The 21,792-nt window shown below is 46.8% G+C and overlaps 1 protein-coding gene across 1 annotated transcript; it reads right to left on the bottom strand.

Annotated features, from left to right (window-relative positions):
* Nucleotides 1-287: 287 nt before the first annotated feature.
* tbc1d8 (TBC1 domain family member 8) lies at nt 288-20,741 on the bottom strand. Its single transcript, XM_083682406.1, has 20 exons — nt 20,420-20,741; nt 16,932-17,042; nt 16,665-16,783; nt 16,112-16,340; nt 15,387-15,627; nt 12,246-12,453; nt 11,254-11,451; nt 10,806-10,958; nt 9,748-9,898; nt 8,568-8,782; nt 7,348-7,465; nt 6,409-6,694; nt 5,968-6,124; nt 4,662-4,760; nt 4,446-4,514; nt 3,993-4,239; nt 3,360-3,425; nt 3,075-3,161; nt 2,730-2,830; nt 288-2,367 (listed from the first exon to the last, which is right to left on the bottom strand). Exons 1-20 carry the CDS (start codon nt 20,544-20,546, stop codon nt 1,885-1,887), a joined length of 3,465 nt encoding a protein of 1,154 aa, XP_083538532.1. The 5' UTR covers nt 20,547-20,741; the 3' UTR covers nt 288-1,884.
* Between the last annotated feature and the right edge of the window lie 1,051 nt (nt 20,742-21,792).

The following is a 21,792-nucleotide window of genomic DNA, read 5'->3' as shown; positions in this document are numbered from 1 at the left end:
AGCAGTAGTTGTGATGCTGGAGTCAGGGTTTCTAGAGGGTTCCATGTAATGCTATTGATAAAGCATGGATCACAAACAAATGTGGTTGTCTTAATTGTACTTATTGTAAGGGAGATACTTTAGATACTGTATGGGCAGAAATGATTTACATGTAATGTGTCTGCAGAGGACACTTGTCTGAACTAGTGTCTAATGTCAGCACCAGATGTCTACTCTCATGGCAACTGTATTGCTGAGATTCTGCTGTATCAGGCCTCCTTGGTGACTGAGAAAGTCAAAACTGTATATTGAATGTGACGGCCAAGATTTTTAATGATTTACAAGTAAACCATAAGCCATTTCACAAACTGATAAGTTAATGATAAAACAAAGATTTGATTTGCAATAATGCACCTCAAGTGAATTTGGCCAATCTGGATGAGTGTGAACTTAACATGAAAGTTCAAATCAAAGGTGCATTTCTGTAGTAATCCTTATTGGATGTCATCATAGTACAATAATCAGTCAACACCTCATTGACTTCAATGGTAAAATCAAGTTCTCGGAACAGAAAAGACAGACACTAACAGGCACAGTAGTATGTGTACAGCATCTCACAATACTGTGATATCTAGAGAATTAGGTGTAAGACTTTGGTCTATAATATAATACTGGTCTTCACCAACTCAAGGCTTGACTGGTCATTTTCACTTAAAAAGAAGGATAAACTTGTCAGAGCAACAGGCAGGGTCATAACCACACAACTCCAGAATATCCTTGTGAAATAAGAGCTCTCAAAGAACTAGATAATACATTCAATCAGTAAACAGATGGACATTTTCAATGTGTTGTACAACAGGCAAGGTCAGACGTCAACTATAGTAGTCAGGCACAACTGAAAGGTTTGGTAGTAAAATAAGAACAGTCAATAGAAAATGAGTTGCCTGTGAGAAAAACTGCAGATGGAAAAAAAAGAAAACCCACTGCAGATAAAATGGGCGATAGAAAAAAAACATTTGGTCAGAAATGAACACTTGTTTGCTCTACAGTATATTCCAGATAAGCTCTCTAAAAAATACCCAACGCATATGCTACAGTTGCCCATTTGTAATGCCAACCATTGAACAAAAACAACGACGAGAAACATCTGTAGTCATCCCGTTAAACAGGCTGATGTTGAAACTCCTCTATACATACTGAGCTGCTTGTAAAGAGAAGATAAAGAGATCCCTTTTAATAGTGTGTGTGTGTGTGCGTGCGTGTGTGTGTGTGTGTGTGTGTGTGTCTCTCATGGATGTGACACATAGTAAACCTCACAGTATATGCTTATGATTGATACACAACATCACCTTGTCTCTAAATGGGTTGATTATCATGCATGCTTCTACAAGTGTTCCAATATCCATCCTAGCATACTTCTAAGTATGAAGGAATGTATTGTCCATGCGTACTAGATAGTATGCTAGTGTGGACACGGCTGCTTATCCCGAACAACAAGGCCACGTTTCTCCACAGCTAGCAGAAGCCCTACGTCTGAGGAGAGGAGACGGTATGCAGTAGTAGGGGATATTACACCTCACCACCTCTCTCTTGTGCTTAGCAGACCTACTGTACCACTCAATACAGGCACTATGGACTCTTGGTACACACTCACCCTAGTCCTAGTAGGACGGACGGACGGACTGACTGACAGGCGGACACACAGACAGACACACAGACAGACAGACACACAGACAGACACACAGACAGACAGCTTATTGATGACTAAGGTGCCTGGGTGTCTAGACAATCTGCTGGAGACTAGGAGGCAGCTCGGTACTAGGTCATAGTCTACACTGTGTATAGGCTCTGAGCCGTACGGTCGTATCATAGTTCGTAGTTCAGTCTGTGTCGGTCCGGTCCGGTTCAGCTGGTCGCTTGCTGCTGCAGCATCAGCAGCCCGGCCCGTTCGTGGTACTGTTTGTCTTTGGCCTCGGCCACCTTGGCGGACAGGTCCACCGGCTGCTCAAAGAAGTTGACCAGAGCCTGTTCCGTAAGGAGGGAGGCCAGGATCTGAGCATAGCTGACGGTCCACTCACTCTCCGACGCTGACGTTGTCCTGGTCCCTCCCTCCTCCGACCCGGAACACCCCCTGGTCTCCTCCCCCGCCCCAGTGTTGGGGCTGAAGACTGGACAGTCCTCCATACTCCCCCCCTCCCCCTCTTCCTTGTCGTCCCTGGCCCCGCCCTCGCTGCTGGCCTCTGACCCCGAGCAGCGTCCACGGTGGCCCGCCTCGCCGATCTGCAGCACCAGGCTGGTCACCGTGGCGATGGCCTGGAAGAGCTGGTTCTCTACGGCGTCCCCGTGGAACATGCTGTAGAGGGTCTTACAGAACTGGATAAACTCCCTCTGGTGGTGGGGGGGAATTAAGTAACGCTTGGTCATAAAAACCCTGGCGATTACATTTGATGCTATATTGAGTATTGAGGAACTTAATGTTGGGGGGGAGGGGTGGACAAGGGACATCAGTTTGAAAGTAAAGCTTAGTAATACAAAACCCTAATGACTACATTTGATCAATGCACTGTTTTCTACACATATTGAAAGGTATATTGAGGAATTTAACGTTATCTCAAATTGTTCAAATTGTATAATCAATGTCATTGACGGTACTACTAATCAATACTTGTGTACTACAAATCAATACTTGTTCACTACTAAGAGCTGTATTTGGAGGGGGTGTTTGAAGAACCATGTTTGGAGGGCCCTACCTGGTTCATCAGAGGTAGAGGTTTCTCCACGTCCTTCTGCTTCTCTTTAGCCAGGTCCTTCAGCATCTGCTTCAGCTGCTCCTGGTAGCCTACTATCTCCCCTGGGACACGGACATCAACATACACATAAGGGGAGGCTGGTGGAGGTAGAAATTGGAGGACGAGCTCATTGTAATGCATGGAATGTAAGGAGGAATGGTATCAAACACGTTCCTCATTCCACTCCATGCATTACAATGAGCCCGTCCTCCGATTTCTACCAGAGGAGCCGTATCATTGGGCAGCTCTACAAAAGCGACCAATGAGAGGTTAGGTGACAGTGACAGGAGATGAGAGGAGCCGTACCATTAGGTAGTTCTACGAGGAGAGGTCTGGTCGAGGACAGGACAGGACTCTTCAGTGGAGAGGGGTCATCTTCATCCTCAGTCAGAGCTGTAGAGGACAGAGAGACATCTTCATGACCTATGACCTTTATCTACCACACCACTGGAATCCTACCAGGTTAAAACCAGGCACATCTACTCTAATGGTAGTTGTTCTATGTTGACGCCCACATCCAGCTAAAGCATGGAGACTGAGAAACACCTGAAGAAATGGGAGTCAGCCATTGGTGAAGGCTGTGTCACTCACCTGGAGGTATGTGCAGCTGATAGAGCAGTCTGATCTTCTCATTCAGATCCTCACAGTAGAGCGTGTCTGAGAGAGAGAGATGGGGGGTGGGGAGAGAGAGAGAGAGAGAGAAGAACAGAGGAAGAGAGAGAATTGTTACTCGAGCAATGATCAAAAGAATCTTTTCAGAGTCATTGGACCTCCCACTAAACCAGTTTAGGAGGCAGACAGTCATGAAGGCAGCCCTTAACTCTGTATACCAGCCTAAGAGGTTAGTTTACACCGTCTTCATCCATCTTCCTCAGGCAGAAAGGGAACACTACAGTGGTGACAGCCTCCGACAGCTGTGGTTGTTAAGAGCTTAATTGGCCCAGGCCCAGATCAGATAGACGCGGAGGCATTGTGGGCAAGGCACCAGGTTTCATACATGGCTTGCCTTGTATGGGAACATAGGAGTGAATGAGCTGTTATGTTTTCTTGGTTTTGGTTTTGGACACTCACGACACACATGAGCACACACACGCACACACACAGTCACGTACACACCATTTCTCCCTCTAACACGCACACACTAACACACACACACACACACACACACACACACACACACACACACACACACACCTCCCCTCCCCTCCCTCCCTCCCTACCTACCCATCCAGCCAGCGAACTCTCTGAAGGAGATGTGTGAGTCTCTGGTGTGGTCCAGCAGAGTGAAGGTGCGGTGAGCGACCGTGTCCGTGTGGACCCCACAGAGCCAGGGTGACAGCAGCACGTACAGGCTCTTGAACTGGGCCCGGTCCACCCGGTACTGCTCTACGTAGGACCGGCCCGGGTCATGGTGCTGGAGGGCCACAACTGTGCTCCCGTCACCCCAGTACAGGTTGATAAAGTGTTCTGTCTACAGGGGGCAATAGCAGACACACACACACACACACACAGACACACACGCAGCTCTATAACTTGTACTTGCAACCCAGCATGTTGCTAATAACAAAGTAAAAACATATTTCCTTGCCCATTCTTTGTCTCAAGCCCTTACATATGTCCCTTACACAAACACTTCCAAGAGGCTTTCTGAGAATGTAATTACTGAAGAATAAGTACCTTGAAGAGGTCGTAGAGGTCAGACAGGTCTTCAGGGGACAGAGACACATCTGGGGTCACGACCCTGAGCTGGAGGGACACAGAGAGAGTCAGGTGAGGGGAGGCAGGGGGGAGAAGGTGGTTGGAGTTTTCAAATGGGTCACCCTTTGAAAGAGAGCATGTTTCTAAGAGGAGGGGGGTAGAGAGAGAGAGAGAGGTAGGTAGGTAGGTACTCACAGTGTTCTCCTTGGTGGTGTCTTCGTGGGCCTGCAGCACCTGGATCCTGTGTCTGCAGCGCAGCCTCTCCACCTGTCTCACCGTCAGGTCGCCAAATTTCTGACCACACAGGACAGGACACAACACCAGTCTATATCACCTCTACCCTCAGTACCCTACCCAGCTCCAAACCAACCCCGAGGCCCTACCCCCTTGACACTTCATCAGTGGAGGCTGGTGGAGGTAGAAATCAGAGGACGGACTCATTGTAATGCATGAAATGAAATGAGTATTTAATGTGTGTTTAATACCATTCCTCATTCCACTCCATGCATGACACATTCTACCTCCACCAGCCTCCCCTGCACTTCATGTATAGTAGATGTGAAAGAACTGGATGGGTTTTAGACGTTTGGTAGGTGCTCCATCTTGACTTCTGGTTGATTATTATTGTTGATTGTTTACACTATCCAATATGTTGGGGACCCATGATAGGACAGGTAGGTAGAGGTAGGTGATGGATAGCTTCCTGTCATTGGGTCAAATAGAAGCTCATGTTTCTGTTCTGCCCCTAGACCTGACCTGGACTACCCACATCAGTTCTCTGGTGGGAAAGGCAAGGCAGCGCCTGTTCCATCTCAGGCAACTGAGGAAATTCAGAGTCTCCCGGAGGATCCTTCAGTCCTTCTACTCTGGAGCTGTGGAGAGCATCCTGGCTGGCAACATCACCGTCTGGTACGGTAACAGCACGGCCCAGGACAGGAGAGCTCTGCAAAGGGTGGTACACCTGGCAGAAAAAACCATGGGAGCTCCAACCCCCCCTCTCCATGCCCTGTACACCAGGAGGTGTAGGACCAGAGCCTACAGGATTATGAAGGACCCTCACCACCCGAAACATGGACTGTTCCAGCCGCTGCGGTCAGGAAAACGCCTCCGCTGTCATGCAGCAAGAACAGAGAGGCTAAGGCTGAGTTTCTTCCCCCACGCCATCAGAATCGTCAACGATGACCCCACCAGTGCCCCCCTCAAGTCACTCACACATGCACTGTCATCTTAACACATATGCACACACATAATCCATCTGCTATTTATATTGCTTACTTATATGCTTACTGGTTATACTGTTCATATTGTTTATACTGTTTATACTGTCCATACTGTATATTTTTTAGTACTTCTATTTTATTTTATTCTATTTTAAAACGTATTGTTGCACTACTCTGTGGCACTGTCACTTTTGCATTTCACTGTATACTTGTATGCACGTGACAAATAAAGAATCTTGAATCTTGAATCTTGGTGTTGTGGTGTACTGCAGTGCTCTCACCTCGTAGGAGTCAGTGATGAGGTCAGAGATCTGGGTGTGTCCTCCGGCGGGCACGCCCCCCTCCTCCCCACCGTGAGACGAGGGAGGGGGAGACAGGGGAGGGGGCGACGGGGGGGGGGGAGACGGATCCTGATCGTTCCTCACCTGGTCCAGAAAACTGCCGACAGAGCCGGGGGTGAAACGTTATTAAGGTTGTGTGTGTGTGCATGCGTGCGTGCATGTCTGTGTGTACACGTGCATGTTTGTGAGAGTGTGAGCACCTCTATGTGTATGTGTGTGTGTGTGTGTGTGTGTATGCGTGCATGCATGTGTGTGCGCGCCTCTCTGTGAGTGAGTGTGTGTGCACCTGCTCGCGTGCATACATGTGTGTGCCTGCATGCGTGCATGCATGCGCCTGTGTGTGTGTGTGTGTGTGTGTGTGTGTGTGTGTGTACCCCCTACCTCGTGAGGATCATCAGCGCCTGTCCGTCGTCGGCGCTAGTGCACAGCGCGGCGGCGTTGGCATGGAGCACGGCCAGGCCCAGCTGGAAGATGGCCTTGATGCCGTGGTAGAAGAAGGTGTCAACCACGCACACGGCGCTGGGGAAGGGCAGGGCGCTCAGGAACAGGGTGAGGAACCAGGACAGGGACACGGACGAGAGGGGGGACAGGTCAGGGATGTGCTCCGCCAGGTCAGGCAGACGATCCCTGATCAACTCCTCAAACACCGACTGGTCCACCTGGGCCCCTGGAGAGGACAGACGGACAGATATATACACACACACACACACACACACGCACAGACACAGACACAGACGCACGACACACACACAGACACAGACACACACACACACACAGACACAGACACAGACACAGACACAGACACAAAGGAAATAACTTCAGATGTGTTTGAAGTGAAGTGAATAAATAGCGCCCCAGAATAGACAAAGCACAGGAAATAAGCTTGTGTTCCGTGACCAACAGAGGCTGAAGACGCCTGTGGGTTTATACAGCCTGTTGGCAGACACGGTCAAATAACAGCTTTGACTAAAAACACCACCGCCAACCAAACCACATTCAAATCAGCCTTAAACCGGTATGGAAAAGAACCTCTAATAATAACAGAGTTCCTAACACAAGCTGAACCGTCACCTTCCATCTCTTCTCATTCCCACATGCTCTCTCTAGGTTGGTTTACAGCTGGGAGTGTATATTTGACATTGCATTCATCATTAAATCTAGCAAAGGGAGACTGTTAGATCAAACATCTCCTGCCTGTGGTTTCATTGTATTGTGTATTTCATCTACTCTGACACAGTTAGAATATAACTGACAAGTTATAGCAGAGAAGGGTAGGGTAGGGTAGGGTAGGGTAGAGCAGAGCAGAGTAGGACCTCTGACCTATGACCCTGCGGTTGAAGTAGTCCGGCAACATCCTCTCACACACGGCCACCAGCAGCCAGAAGGCCTCTTCTTCTCTGGTGTACAGCAGCAGCACAGATGCCAGGATGTTCATCGACTACACAGAACAAAAGAAGAAAAAGAAGTTGCACACCTAACAAGACACAGACTAGACATGACGTACATAAGCTGGATTTTTTAAAAGACATCTTAAAACCTTTTCAGCCTTGCTTTTACTCAGGATGTTTATAGTCTTTCAGTCATTCAGTTTAACGTAACGTTAACATTTAACGCAGTAGTACTTTTTATTTTATTTTATTTTTTTATTACATTTGAGCTTTTATCTCCCATGCATCTCTCCAGTCCTCACTTGCTCTCTGCTGTGACTATTTTAAACTCCCATGACTGCTACTCTTGTCATCCTCTTATGTTTCATCTTGTTGTCTTTTAATTGTTTTATTCATATTCCTGTGAAGCACATTGTGTTGCATCCGTGCATGAAATGTGTTCTATAAATAAAGTTTGATTTGATATTCGATATGATATTTGTCAGACCTGAAGTGACATTCAAACTGATTTTTCTGCCGTTCGTGGAGATGAATGAAGCTGTGTTATGGCCATGCTTGACTGAGTGATAACAACAACCGTGACTGTAACCATGGTAGCTCTAACCATCAATACAGGTAGTTATAACGATCAATACAGGTAGTTCTGATGAAGATTTTATTATTATTATTTATTTATAATTGATCCTTTATTTATTCAGGGGGAGTGCCTTTGAGACCTAGGTATCTTTTTCATGGCTGCCCTGATTACAAAATATATACACATCACTATTATTGACATCAAGATTTTAAAAAGGACACAATTTAGACAGGCAATAAAACTTTTTTTTACAGACAACAATCAATTATAACAAGAGCTCTCCTCCACTAAAGCAGTCAGTCTTAGTGTGTCCTGCAGGCTGTTCCATGCCTGAAGAGCACAATGACAAAAGGCAGTTCTACCCAGCTCAGAGGAGACACGTGGGACCTCGAGTAACCAATCTTAAAACCGTGTCTGATGAGTGTTAGGTTTCCACGTGATAAGGGATGTAAGATACTATGGGAGTTTATGGAGAATTCCTTTATATACATACAAGATCAATACAGGTAGCTCTGAAACCTGCAGTACCACCCTCATCCTCTGGGGGCAGTATGGTTGTGTGGAGGTGGGTTTACCTGGCAGTAGCCTATCTTGGGGTTACGGTGGGCGTAGGCGGTGAGGACACGGCGCAGCGCCGAGATTCCAGTGGCGTTCTGGAAGGCCGGGTGGTCCGGGAGTGAGCGATGGAGGTCTCTCTCGATCTCCTCTGTCGCGAGGCTGCTCTGTCTCATGGACTCCTGCACCAGCCCGGCATAGTAGTCTGGGTGGGACGCCAGCTCTGACGACGCGTCTGTGTTTCCAGGGGGATGGGTGTTAGTGTTGCACAGCATGGTCTTTCATTGTGTGTGTGTGTGTGTGTGTGTGTGTGTGTGTGTGTGTGTGTGTGTGTGTGTTCTCAGGGGTATTAGCTTGTTTTCACTGAGGATGAAGTAATGAGCTAGTTTGTCTGCTCACTAAATCCTGTTGCCCTGGATTTCACATGACATCATCATGATTGTGATTCTCCCAATTCTGCCAAAATAAGCACCCAGGAAATACACGTTCATGCAGGGAGGGATATGAGCGCGAGGCTTGTTTATTAACCACCTATCCATCACTGCCAAAGCCAGGCTGGTTAATCAACTGCCTATCCATCACTGCCAAATAGACCACAACAGTGCCAAAAGGAGAACGGCTGGTTTTATTGACACTGTAGGAGAGACACAAGCCTCATGACTATTGAGACTATTGACTCCTGACTATTGTGACCATTGTGACTATTGAGACTATTGACTCCTGACTACTGTGACTGACTATTGACTCCTGACTGTTGTGACTCCTGACTATTGTGACTGACTATTGTGAAGGAGTACATACTTGACAGTAACTTTTTTTTTATCAAGTGTTAAAAAAAGAAGCGTGTTTCAAAATTGGAATTGCCCTTCGCCTCTTCAGTGCAAAAATACACCTTTTTTTTTTTTAAAGGCAGGCCACATACAGTACCACCACAGCTGAACACAGTAGATGACCTGAGACAGGAAGTGAGGAGTCAGCGGAGCGCAACACAGAACACAAGAACTGAAAACCAAATGTGGGAACGCTGACTATATCTGAAACTCTTTTTTTCTCAGCCCACTTTTGCTACCCCTTTATTTGAGAGATATATAGCCAAGTCTTCACTCTCTCATGACTCCTGCTCCACAAAATGTCGTGCCTGTAACTACAGCAACCAACCACTAATGTCTGCCCCCCAGACCGCCCCGCCCCACCCCTCACCAGAGAAGGTCATCCAGAGCTCCCCCCGTAGTGACTCTGGGATCCCCATGGCAACCAGCCTCTGGATTTTCTCTGTGTGGAACATGTGGACTCCGCGACCGTACTCCGAGAAGTGGTCGTCCCACAGACGCTCCCTCACCTGCTCCATGGTCTAGAGGTCACACAAACACACACACACACACACACACACACACACACACACACACACGCATACACACGCATACACACACACACACACGCATACACACACACACACACGCATACACACACACACACACACACACACGTATACACACACACACACACACGCACGCATACACAGTACTGTAAGTGCATTGTCAGCAGCACTGTAGCAACACGATAGGCCTGGCCAAGGTTAAGTTACTCCTGAGGACCAAGAAGATCGATGTGAAATGAAGAACGTGTGAATAATGAAGGAGATGTGCAGCATCACAACCTCAACCCTAAACAACTACTAGTAGTACTACTACTACTACTGCACTGCTACTACTAATGTTACTACTGCTAGTACTACTGCACTACTACTACTACTAATGTTACTACTGCTACTAATGTTACTACTGCTAGTACTACTGCACTACTACTACTACTAATGTTACTACTGCTACTAATGTTACTACTGCTAGTACTACTGCACTACTACTACTACTAATGTTACTACTGCTACTAATGTTACTACTGTACTGCTGCTGATACTACTACTACACTGTTACTACTACTACTACTGCTGCTACTGCTACTGCTACTACTACTACTACTACTACTACTAGGCCTACATCTAAACACTTTCACTTCACACTGACCCACAACCAGCCTCCATACACAACACCCAACATCATAGGAGGTGGGTTTACTGGACACACAATAACACTATCAAACGCAGACACTCCACTGAATATACACTTCAATCTTAATCTGGTTCCATCTGATTCACCTGTGTCCTTCTGATTCCAACTGGCCCCTGTGTGTTAGGCCTGTGAATAAAGCCCTGTGTCCTCTGCTCCAGGTGAGAAGGTCGTCTGTCTGTCTGTCCTCACCTGTTTGAGTTTGTCCTGCTCCGGGGTGGTGTGGTTGAAAGCGGCCATCAGAGCCTCCGTGTTGACCGTGTGGCGGAGAGCCTTATCCTCCATTTCCTCCCCCTCAGAGTACACGGTGTCATAGTAGAACGTGTAGTAAGGCGCCGGGGACATCTGGGGGGGGGGGGAGGGGTCAAGGGTCACAGACAATTAGTCAAATATACGGAACAGGTGGATTAGTAGCAGTGGAGGCTGGTGGGAGGTACAAAATCGGAGGACGGCCTCCATCGCAACGCGTGAAACAGAACGAGGAACGGTACAGAATCAAACTCATTCCGTTCCACGCGTTATGATGAGGCCGTCCTCCGACGTCTACCTCCACCAGCCTCCCCTGACAAACAGGGGGGGGGGGGGGTTGCAGGGGGTTGAGGCGTGTTCGGTACATAGTTCGGGGTCAGCGGATCAGTACCAGAGATCTCTTGCCATGTCCTTTGCTGCGGAACATGGTGTGTTTCCACTGCAGGGCCCGGAGGCGAGCGGTCAGACTGTGCACCAGCTCCTCCCTCTCCTGGAGCTCAATCAGCTGGAAGGCCTTCTTACTGCGCACGCTCACGATCACAGGGTTGGGGAGGAGACTGGTGCTCTCCGCCTTCTCGATAGACAGGACCTGATAGGAGGAGAGGAGACAAATCACATCACTCCAAAGCACCTTTTACCTCATGATGTCACCAAAAAAAACATGTGAGCTAAACATCCCCTGCCTACACATCGAATAACAGAAGCATATTCCCTCCTAACTCCTAAACTCTGCTGATTCATGATATGAGCATTTTGATGGAACATTTGATTAATATGTCTCTCTGTTTGACATGTTGCTAAAACACAGTGTATTGTTACCGTGGTGACTATAGTAGTGTTAACGTTTGAAGTAGCGAGGTGTTTGTTCCCGTGTGGATGACCTTGGATGACTGCACCAGGGGAGGCTGGTGGAGGCAGAAATCGGAGGACAGGCTCATTGTAATGCATGGAACGGATTGAGGAATGGTATCAATGCCAATGTTTGACACCTTACTCATTCCATTGAGGCCCGCATTACACCGTTCCGCATTACAATGAGGCCCGTCCTCCGATTTCTACCTCTACCGGCCTCCCTTGGACTGCGTAGGTAAGCAGCTACTAAACCAACAGGTCGAGGTGTAAATACAGACAGTTGTGTGCACTGCTGTGGTCACGTGACCGTGTGTGTGTCTCTGGGAACAGCAGCAGAGAGCAGAGTCAACACGCTTTGTTTGACAGCTGACCTCCACACTACTCTGACACCAAACAATCCACGACACAGAGAAAGTCCCTCCACCCTCTACCTTCCACCCTACCAATGTGTACACTTGTGCACTGCCCCATATGGATTAAAAGCATTGGATTATTAGTGTACTTCCCACCATTGTGTGTGTGTGTGTGTACCTCAGACAGGGGGATGATGAGGCTGCAGTGGCCCTCCTCCCGGCTGGTGAAGCAGAGGTATCTGTCGGTGGTGTAGAGGGTCCCAGCGGTGTGGCAGCGGGCGTGGGGCGTCCACACGGAGCACAGCACCACCTCCTGGAGACGCTCACCCCGCGGCAGCCTGAACAGCGCCAGGACATATTCCCTCAGGGCTTCCTGCTCCAGCACCCTGGGGGAAGACATAGAGGGGGACACACAGAGGGAAGGGTTAGAGTGGGACACCCAGCAGTAGCCTGAACAATGCTAGGACATACTCCCTCAGAGCCTGCTCTCTATAATAACCGCCCCCCCCCCCCTTTGATCAGAAGACATCTGACATTATCGCACATATGATTGCACTGACATGCGATAAGTGACAAATACAATTTGATTTCATTTGATTTCATTTCATTTGGGGGAAGACATAGAGGGGGACTCACAGGGGGATGGGTTATAATGGGACACAGGGAGCTTGTGAGCTGTGAATCAGTGACTAGTTGTTATTCAATTAATTATAGTGTGTGTGAGAGAGAGAATTGAACCAAATTGCTATACAGTCATGAGAAAAAATTAGGACACCCTATGAAAACCTTTGTCTTCTTCAACATATTCAAACATATGGACATTTGATATTCATTTGAACAATATTGAAAAATTGAGGTAATATAACTAAACAAATACAACTGAAACAAATTATTTAAAAAATGATTGGTAAAATGTAATTAATAGAAATGCAATCTTCTTGTGAGGAAAAAGTTAGGACACCCCCACATTTAGTTCCACTTAAAATGCCTAAAATTATAATAAAGAGCACCACATCAGGTGCAAATGATTAGAACAGCGTTACAGAGGATTTTGGAGGAGCCTGTCCTATTTAAACCTCAGATATTTAGTTTGGTTTGCTCTTGATTGTTGAAGTGAGTTGCATCACCATGGCGAGATCAAAAGAGCTCTCTGAGGCCTTCAGAAGAAAAATTGTAGATGCATATGAGTCTGGGAAGGGATATAAAAAGATCTCCAAACTATTCGAAATTGGCCATTCCACTGTCCGGAAAATAATTTACAAGTGGAGAACATTTAAAACCACCACCAACATGGCCAGGTCAGGCCGCCCAAGCAAGTTCAGCCTAAGAGCTGACCGAAAGATGCTTAAAGAAGTCTCCAACAATCCCAGAATGTCATCACGAGACCTACAGGTATCTCTTGCCACAATTGATGTCAAAGTACATGCATCCACCATAAGAAAGAGACTGAACAAGTTTGCATTACATGGGAGGTGTGCAAGGAGGAAACCCCTGCTGTCAAAAAAAAACATCAGGGCAAGACTAAAGTTTGCCAGAGAACACCTAGAGAAAGACCAGAACTTCTGGAACAATGTGCTTTGGACAGATGAATCCAAAGTTGAACTATTTGGGCACAGTAAGAGTAGACATGTTTGGCGCAAAACCAAGACAGCATTTGAGAACAAGAACCTCATACCAACTGTGAAGCATGGGGGTGGAAATGTCATGGTTTGGGGCTGCTTTTCTGCAGCAGGGCCTGGTCAGCTCACCATCATAGAATCCACTATGAATTTTGTATTGTATCAGAGGGTGCTTGAGGAAAATGTGAGACCATCTGTTCGAAAGTTGAAGCTGAAGCAGATGTGGACCATGCAACATGACAATGACCCAAAACATTCCAGTAAATCTACCAAGGAATGGCTCAAGAAAAATAAATTGAGAGTTCTGGAATGGTCAAGTCAAAGCCCGGATCTTAATCTTATTGAGATGCTGTGGATTGATTTGAAACTGGCTGTGCATGCAAGACACCCCTCGAACATCACACAGCTGAAAGAATTCTGCAAGGAGGAGTGGGAAAAACTTTCTCCCAATTGATGTCAGAGACCTGTAGACAGTTATAAGAAACGTCTAATTGAGGTTATTTCAGCCAAGGGGGGCAATACTAGCTATTAGGGCATAGGGTGTCCTAACTTTTTCCTCAGTAGGAATTGGCATTATTGTTAATTTTTCGTTAAATAAATGATTACAAAGTTACATTTTCATAGTTTTTTTTTCAATTACATCCCCTTTATCTATAGACATTGTTAGAAAGAAGATAACATATTGATATGTCCATATTTTTAAGAGAATAACTTAATATTTTGGGGGGTGTCCTAACTTTTTCTCATGACTGTAGCTGTAGAAGTGCAACAGAGACAGTTCAGAATCACATGCACTAATGACTATTCTGGTCATTTCTCACTTCCTGTTGTGGCGAGGTGGAATGTACATTAAGTCACTAGGTTGAACGGTGGGGGAGGGGCTAAGAGATCACTCCGTTGAGAAGGCTTGAAATGTGAGGGAGAGAGCTATAACTGTCATTATTAAACTGTCTTTTATTGGTGAGAGAGGTAGAGAGAGAGAGAGAGAGAGAGAAAGGGAGAGAGAGAGAAAGAGAGTGTTTATAAGCTGGTTTTCCAAGAAAAGGTATAATTTCCCTCAGGAAGGCACTGGCTGAAGGGACTTCCAGTCACTCTGATACAAACACTGATTTATAGCACCTTGTAAACACTGCTGTGTCAGTGAACGCAACCCATAATTCACTGATTCACTGTTCTCCGACCTTTACTGTGACAGTAGAATATGAGTCATATTCAATAACCACCTCTGTTCTCCCCTAGGCTGCAACCATGGACACACACTCACACACACGCGCACAAACACAGGCGCGCACACGCACACATCTCAGGGTTGTAGGGAGACAAGACATTCCTGCTTTGGTTAAAACACCTGGGGCCAAAGTCTAGTGACAAGGGTGTCTTTATAATGTCATCAGGATCACATGATGTCTGAATCATGTGATGTCTGATGTCTTGCCATCAGGATCTGTCTGAACATGACTAGATGTCCCTCTCCTGCTGGCTCACAGGGAGGCCAGTTTCACTAGCAGGCCTTGGTTAGACACAGGGGGAGGGGAAACTGGAGGGGGAAGTTAATCAGTCTAGATGATAATGTTTAACCAGGAGGGTTTTCAGGAAGTCATTGGGTCGTGTTGAGGTGTTGAGGTGAGGAGCACCCCCCCCCCCCCCACACACACCTTTCCCTGCCCCCCCACCTCCTCCTCCTCTCCCTGCCCTCTGACCTCTTGGTGATGCGGCTAGTCTGCTGGAGGGTGTGGTCCAGCTCCAGCCCTCCGCTGTCCAGCAGGCGTCGGAGGGCGATGTCAGCCAGCTGGGTCACGGCGCCGAAGGCCTCGTCCAGACTCAGGAACATGGAGAAGTCTCTCTGTCGCCTCCTGGTGGTCACGCGCAACACCTCCGTCATCAGCCCCACCGAGACCCGCTCCAGGCGGGTCACCTCTGCCCACGGAACCACGAACTTGACTACAGGAAGAGAGGGGGGGGGGGGGGGGGGGGGGGCAGGTTGGGGTTACGGTCAGGTTAGGGTTATGGTTGTGGTTAGGTTAGTGCCAGGCGAGGGTTAGGGGTACGGTTAGGGGTTTGAGTGGCTAACTGAAATGGCAAAAATGGCAACAGTCAGATATGTCTCAGCTCACGGAAACTTACAGCATCATAGCATCTTTAAAGTTCACGATCCTAACAAAATAAGAGCCATCTAACTTGTACTTTTCCATGTTCAGGGTTCTCCCCAAAGAATGGAAGATGAATGTGAACTTGGTGGTGCCACTATGTAAACATTTAAAGGCCAATTAAACTATATATTTAGAAATTATAGAGTCTTTGATATCTCTCTTTGATCGCCAACAACATCGTTGTATGTATTTTTTTGCGCATCATGATATGGATCCAAAACATCCTGGGGAGAACACTACACGTTGCACGGGGGGGAAGCGTTTCAGTGACGTACCTTCCTTGCCCAGCAGGAAGGAGTAGAAGGCCATGTGGTTGATGCTGAGGTACAGCCAGCCCTGGCGGGGGACGCGTCCCTTCCAGCAGCAGCAAGAGTAGTGGGTCACCAGCTTCTCGGAGGACGGCAGGCCGAACCGCAGCTCAAACCTCAACACCACCTCGCGGAACTTCTCTGGCTCCTCCTCTTGGGCCGCCTGACGACCCCTGACCTCCTCCGCTATTAGACCCTGAGCACGGGAGTGGGGGAAGGGAAGGGAAGGGAGGGGGGGGGGGGGTTAGCGGTTGGTTTCGTAGGACACAGATTAAACCCGACCTATTCCTTGGACATTTAATCCTTTTGGGTTCAATGTAGACCCCTTTTTCACATAGAACCCTATTCACAGAAGGTTCTAAATGGAACCCAAAAAACGTCTACACTGAACTCAAAAGGGTCCTTCAAAGGGTTACCCTATAGAGACAAATGAAGAACCCTTTTAGAACCCTTTATTCTAAGTGTAGGCTTCATCTGGTCTAGTAAACTAGCTGTAGATGGACCGGGCCAGAGTCAGTACCTTGACTTTGCCTTTGACAAAGCTGGTGACGTCATCCTTGTTCTCGAACACAGAGAGAGAGTGAAGTAGGTTCTGGACCAGCCAGTCCCAATGTCTGTTCAGCTCCTCCACAGCAGCTCCTGTAACACACACAGACACATAGACACATCAGAGAGAAAGGCAGAGAATCGGAGAGAGAGAGAGACAGAAAGCGATAGACAGGGAGAGAGAGAGAGAGAGAGAGAGATGACAGGGAGAGTGAGAGAAACAGTAGTAAAGTAAGCGTACCACTGGCTATGACCCAGCTGACCTGTGACCCCGGCACCTGCAGCAGGATCCTGAAGGGCGTGACCCTGGCGTTGGAGTCCAGGACCGTATCCAGCGCCCCCACCAACAGACCTACACACGGGGAGAGACTAGGCGTTAACACAATACACACACACACACACACACACACACACACACACACAGAGAGAGAGAGCGGGGACAGAGAGACACTGGGAGTTAGTGAGAGATACTGCTAACTGACAAAACACAGACCCCTACGCACGCGCTATAATGCACGTGCGCACACACACACACACACACACACACACACACACATCACATGTGTTTGATACCATCCCTCATTCCATTCCATGTATTACAATGAGCCTGTCCTCCGACTTCTGGCACCTACTGCACAGGGCACCAGAAGGCTAGGTTCATTACCACGTCCATAACAGAAACAAGACATTCCACAGTGTGGTGCCAAACAGATAGCTAAGCCCTGGGTTCTAGGCGGGATCGGGCCTCCGATGTGGAGCATAACTAAAGCTATTGGTTTATATGATACTGTACATGAGGGCCTCGTCTAAAAACAATGGCTGCGGTCCGTACCAATAACATAATAACAATACATTATCGTATAATACAAGCTTAAAGCCCCTAATCACGGGTGTTGAAAAAAAAAAAACTAAATGTGTTGATGTTGACGCTGCTGCCTGCATTTCTAATTGTCGCCCCTCTGGGATTAATAAAGTTGTGTGGAATTGAATTGGATTGAAAGTGACCCCAGGAGCCAGGAGCAGCATTCAGGGACAACGCCAACCTCCCGTTAAATCCAATCATCAAGCAGATAGAAATAGATTAGAGACACACGCCTCTGAAATACCAAAGGCATCATAACAAGGCCTTCACTCATCATCACCATCATCGTCATCCTCTGTCTGCATCTGTTTTAGTAGAGCCCGTAATCAGAGTCATGTGTCTCCACCGAGGGCCTGGCCACAACACACACACTGCCCTCTCTTGTCTAGTTCTAACTCTATATTTCCTCTCCGTAGAGAACTGAACATTCAGAGCAGAATGGTCCATTCAGGAGCGCTCGTGAAAATAATAGTCAGAAAAGAGTCCCAAAAAAAACGCACGATACCTCTCAACTGAGATAACGATTACTTTGGTGAGAAGTGATGCCGCTGCTATCAGGAGGTGGTGTATCCAATCAGTGATGAGTAGTAAGCACCCAGCAGGATAGAGAGAGAGAGGGGGGAGAGAGAGAGGGGGAGAGAGAGAAGCTATTACTTAGCTGAGACGTAATGGAGTCATATATTCTTATTAGAGAGGCTGTGGCCTACTCGGTGTAATGACTGAGACTCAGGAGGGAGTTGAACTGTACCGTAGCTCGCTATCACAGTTAAGACTAAAACTGCCTGAAAGTTGAAGAGTGAAAGTGTGACTTCCATACAAAACTACTGCAAAGCCAGTACAGGCGGGTGGTTGTTTGTTAGCTTGTGACATGTTTTGGGGGAATTCCACGTTTCTGGAGGGCCTCCAATACCTTTTGGCATCATGCCCCATGGACACACTGTACAATATGCTGTTAAAAGATATCTGGGTGGTCGACTTAGTTACAGAACTCGTACTCATCACCAACATGTTCTGTCCATCATGGATGAACCACCTGACTTAGTGCTGATCATTGGAAGATGTAGGTGAGAGGAAAGCTACAATCCTCATAGTTACCATCAACCACATACAGAGAGCGGTAACCATCAACCACATACAGAGAACTGAGAGAGGTTCAGCCTGCCAGAGGGGGGGTTACTCTGTAGGGCTGAGAGGAGTCTCTGATGGTAGGAGATCCGTATCTGTGTTTGGTATTCCCGCCCCCACCCTAGCTCTAACAGGCACAGGCACAGGCACAGGCACAGGCACAGGCACAGGCACAGGCACAGGCACAGGCACAGGCACAGGCACAGGCACAGGCACAGGCACAGGCACAGGCACAGGCACAGGCACAGAATAACAACTACTCGATTGTGGGAAGACGACAGACAGGCACTCATGATCCTTTCTAGGTAGGACTTAGTGCGCGCGCACACACACACACACACACACACCAGACACACACCAGACACACACCAGACACACACCAGACACACACACACACTGGAAGAAGAGCAGGGAGAGATGGATGGCGGGAGGGAGGGAGGGAAGGAGGGATGAAAGACAAATTGAACTCCCTAACAAATAACCTGCTCTGCTCCTGGCCCGCTGCCAATTCCCAACCACATCTACCGTCTGCCAGTCTGTCCGCCCGCCTGCCTGCCTGCCCGCCTGCCCGCCTCGCACCCAGGCAACAGAGACCTATCTGTCACCACAAAGCCTGCAGGGCTTACACTGTAGATCACCGTAAAACACAACATTAATGTTTCACACAGAGACAGTTCATGTAAACAAGCCTCTGACCCTCTGTGGTTCACTGGGTTCTAGCTTCTGTGGACAGGCCTACTATGAGGCCAGAGAGAGAAGGGAAAACCTCAAAGGCCCATGTTTCCCTCTGAGCAAAGTACAGTTTTTGAAATCAGAAGCAGAAGTAACATTAGACAGTCAGAGTGACAACAACACAGTAGCGTACAGGACTGGCTGGCTGCATCTGTCTCAACGGTCTTCCCTTCTTCTGAAACTATGTTTATCATGATCAATGAGATCATGTTGCATGCAGCATAATCATGAGGGAACAATGGTTAGTTCAACCAACTTTCTACTGCACGTTCTCCTCTCTTGGTCTGTGAAAGTCACTAAACGTGCCTTGGTTAACTCATATACAGCAGCAGAGAGAGACACTGTGTCAGGGCCAACAACGTAACAACCAGGGCCTCATTGAACCTATCACCCCAGAGAGAGTGACTGTTGGAGCCATGGTGACAAACAAAGTGGCTATATATACACAATATGTAACATATTACAAGGAAGTCTCCATGCTAATGCTACTGTATTCTTCTATCTGGTATGTCCTCTCTATCTTGTCCTTTAATGGGTAGGAAAGTCCCAGCATAGACACAACAAAACTAGTCCAGGTGGTTCCTTATCATGGTCTATTATCAAATGAATCAACACTGTATGCAAATGAAAACCTGACACACTGCTGTTGTGTTGTAATCATAAAGTTCTTTGTAAAAGCTTTAGCACAGTGTGGGAAAACTGAAAAGGGATCCAAACTCACAAACACCCATTGAAGGCACGGTAGAATGTGTTTTTCCACTTGAAAAGAAAGGACTAATTTAATTGCCTCACTAAATAAAAAGTTATCTTGAAAAAAAAATAGTGTATACAATCCCCCCCCCCCCCATAAAACAGAGAAGTTAAATGCAGCAAAGTTGTATTATTGTTTAAACTGAGGGGTCGCATATGACCGACGGTCACTGAATAGAATATTGAAGCCAAAAGGTTCGGTCTGACAAGTCGGGTGACAGCTGTTCAGATGGGGATGAAATGGGAAGGGGCGTACATACCTGTGATTTTCCCCGCGGTATCCCCATGTCCCCTTCTGCGCTGCAGAAGGAAGAAATCGTTGGATTTCTCAGTGACCCAAAGCTTCAGTGCGTTCTTCAACAGAACTTCCTCAGGATTCAACCACATTCTTTCCGAACAAGACAATGCCAAAGCGGGAGAGAGGGAAACAAAAGCAACTCTTCCGTTCTTATGATGGGATTAAAATGCACGGGGGGCGTCTCACTATCAGTTCCGAAAAGGACGCGCGGAAGAAAAGAGACGATTTTCAGAATCATCCATGATCTCATGCGCTGCCCGCGATCGCTGGCTGCTTGGGTTCATATTTTCTCACCCTCCTGAGTCGCAACTGTACACAAGCGTCTTATTTCCGCATTTTAGCCAAGCTTTCCTTCCCATGGTTCCGGCGAAAGCGGAGGAAGTTTGATTTCACTGGCCCTTTGTGATTGGTGACTCTTTATAACACTGGAGTAGATGATTTCATAAGGATTGAATATGAATATGACTATGATTATTATCAACATTAACTGAGTTTTTTTTTTACTTGTGCCAAGGAGACTACTCTTGCATTACATCCGATGATGAATAACACATCTGTGACTTTAACTATCTATACTGTAAATCATAATAACATATTTCTGCGATAGTTGAAATGTGAAACAAGAGTTCATCCAACATTTATTGGGATTATATGTAAATAGATAACAATTTCAGACTTTCATACAATACAACACAATGCAACTTTATTATCCCTAAAGAGGAAATTGGCTTGACCTCTGCACATGCTATTTTTATACTTTGGACATTAACTTGAATATCAATATGAATATTGGTTTTATTGTTTTAGTTGATGTCACCTTCTACCTTTCTCATACATGTTTACAGTTCTACAATATTGGCCTGTACATTCATTGACAGAAACAGAAATTGATGCATGTTTTGGTTGTGATTTTAAGCTTCAAATGTGGTCACATAAGATGAACAAATACACACATCAGTAAGGTCTACTGGAGATTTGTCTGTCCAAATCACATCAAACTACCAACCAAGTCAAAACGTTCATTTGAGTTGATTTGGCAATGCAATTTTGAACTTTGTCTAATTTCCCCCCATCTCGCCCATTGTTTGTGTTAGCAGTTAGCAGTAATGACCAGTAATTAACAATTAGCAAAGTTAGCTATTTAAAACTCTGAACCATGGATTACAGTTTCTACTTTCATAATAAGAAACCATCTGACTATAAGGTGTAAAAAAAAAAACTATCCCCTTAAACCTAAAACAATTAAGTTTCAAATCATATAATAACGAGCATAATATCCGAATCACATCATGACATCATATGGGATTGTATGATAAAAATCAATCTCAATCCGTT

Source organism: Argentina silus (genome assembly GCF_951799395.1).
Source record: "Argentina silus genome assembly, chromosome: 12".
Classification (NCBI taxonomy): Eukaryota; Metazoa; Chordata; class Actinopteri; order Argentiniformes; family Argentinidae; genus Argentina; species Argentina silus.
The sequence above is the reverse complement of the archived record's forward strand: the minus strand, read 5'-3'. Positions and strand labels throughout refer to the sequence as shown.

Coding starts and splice junctions, on each gene's coding strand:
- tbc1d8 (XM_083682406.1), bottom strand. CDS start 20,546: ATGTGGTTGAATCCTGAGGAAGTTCTGTTGAAGAACGCACTGAAGCTT. Junction 6,695..7,347: donor CTTCAACCGCAGGGTCATAG/GTCAGAGGTCCT, acceptor TGTCCTCTCCAG/GGGCCCAGGTGGACCAGTCG. Junction 3,162..3,359: donor TCAGCTGCACATACCTCCAG/GTGAGTGACACA, acceptor TGTCCTCTACAG/CTCTGACTGAGGATGAAGAT.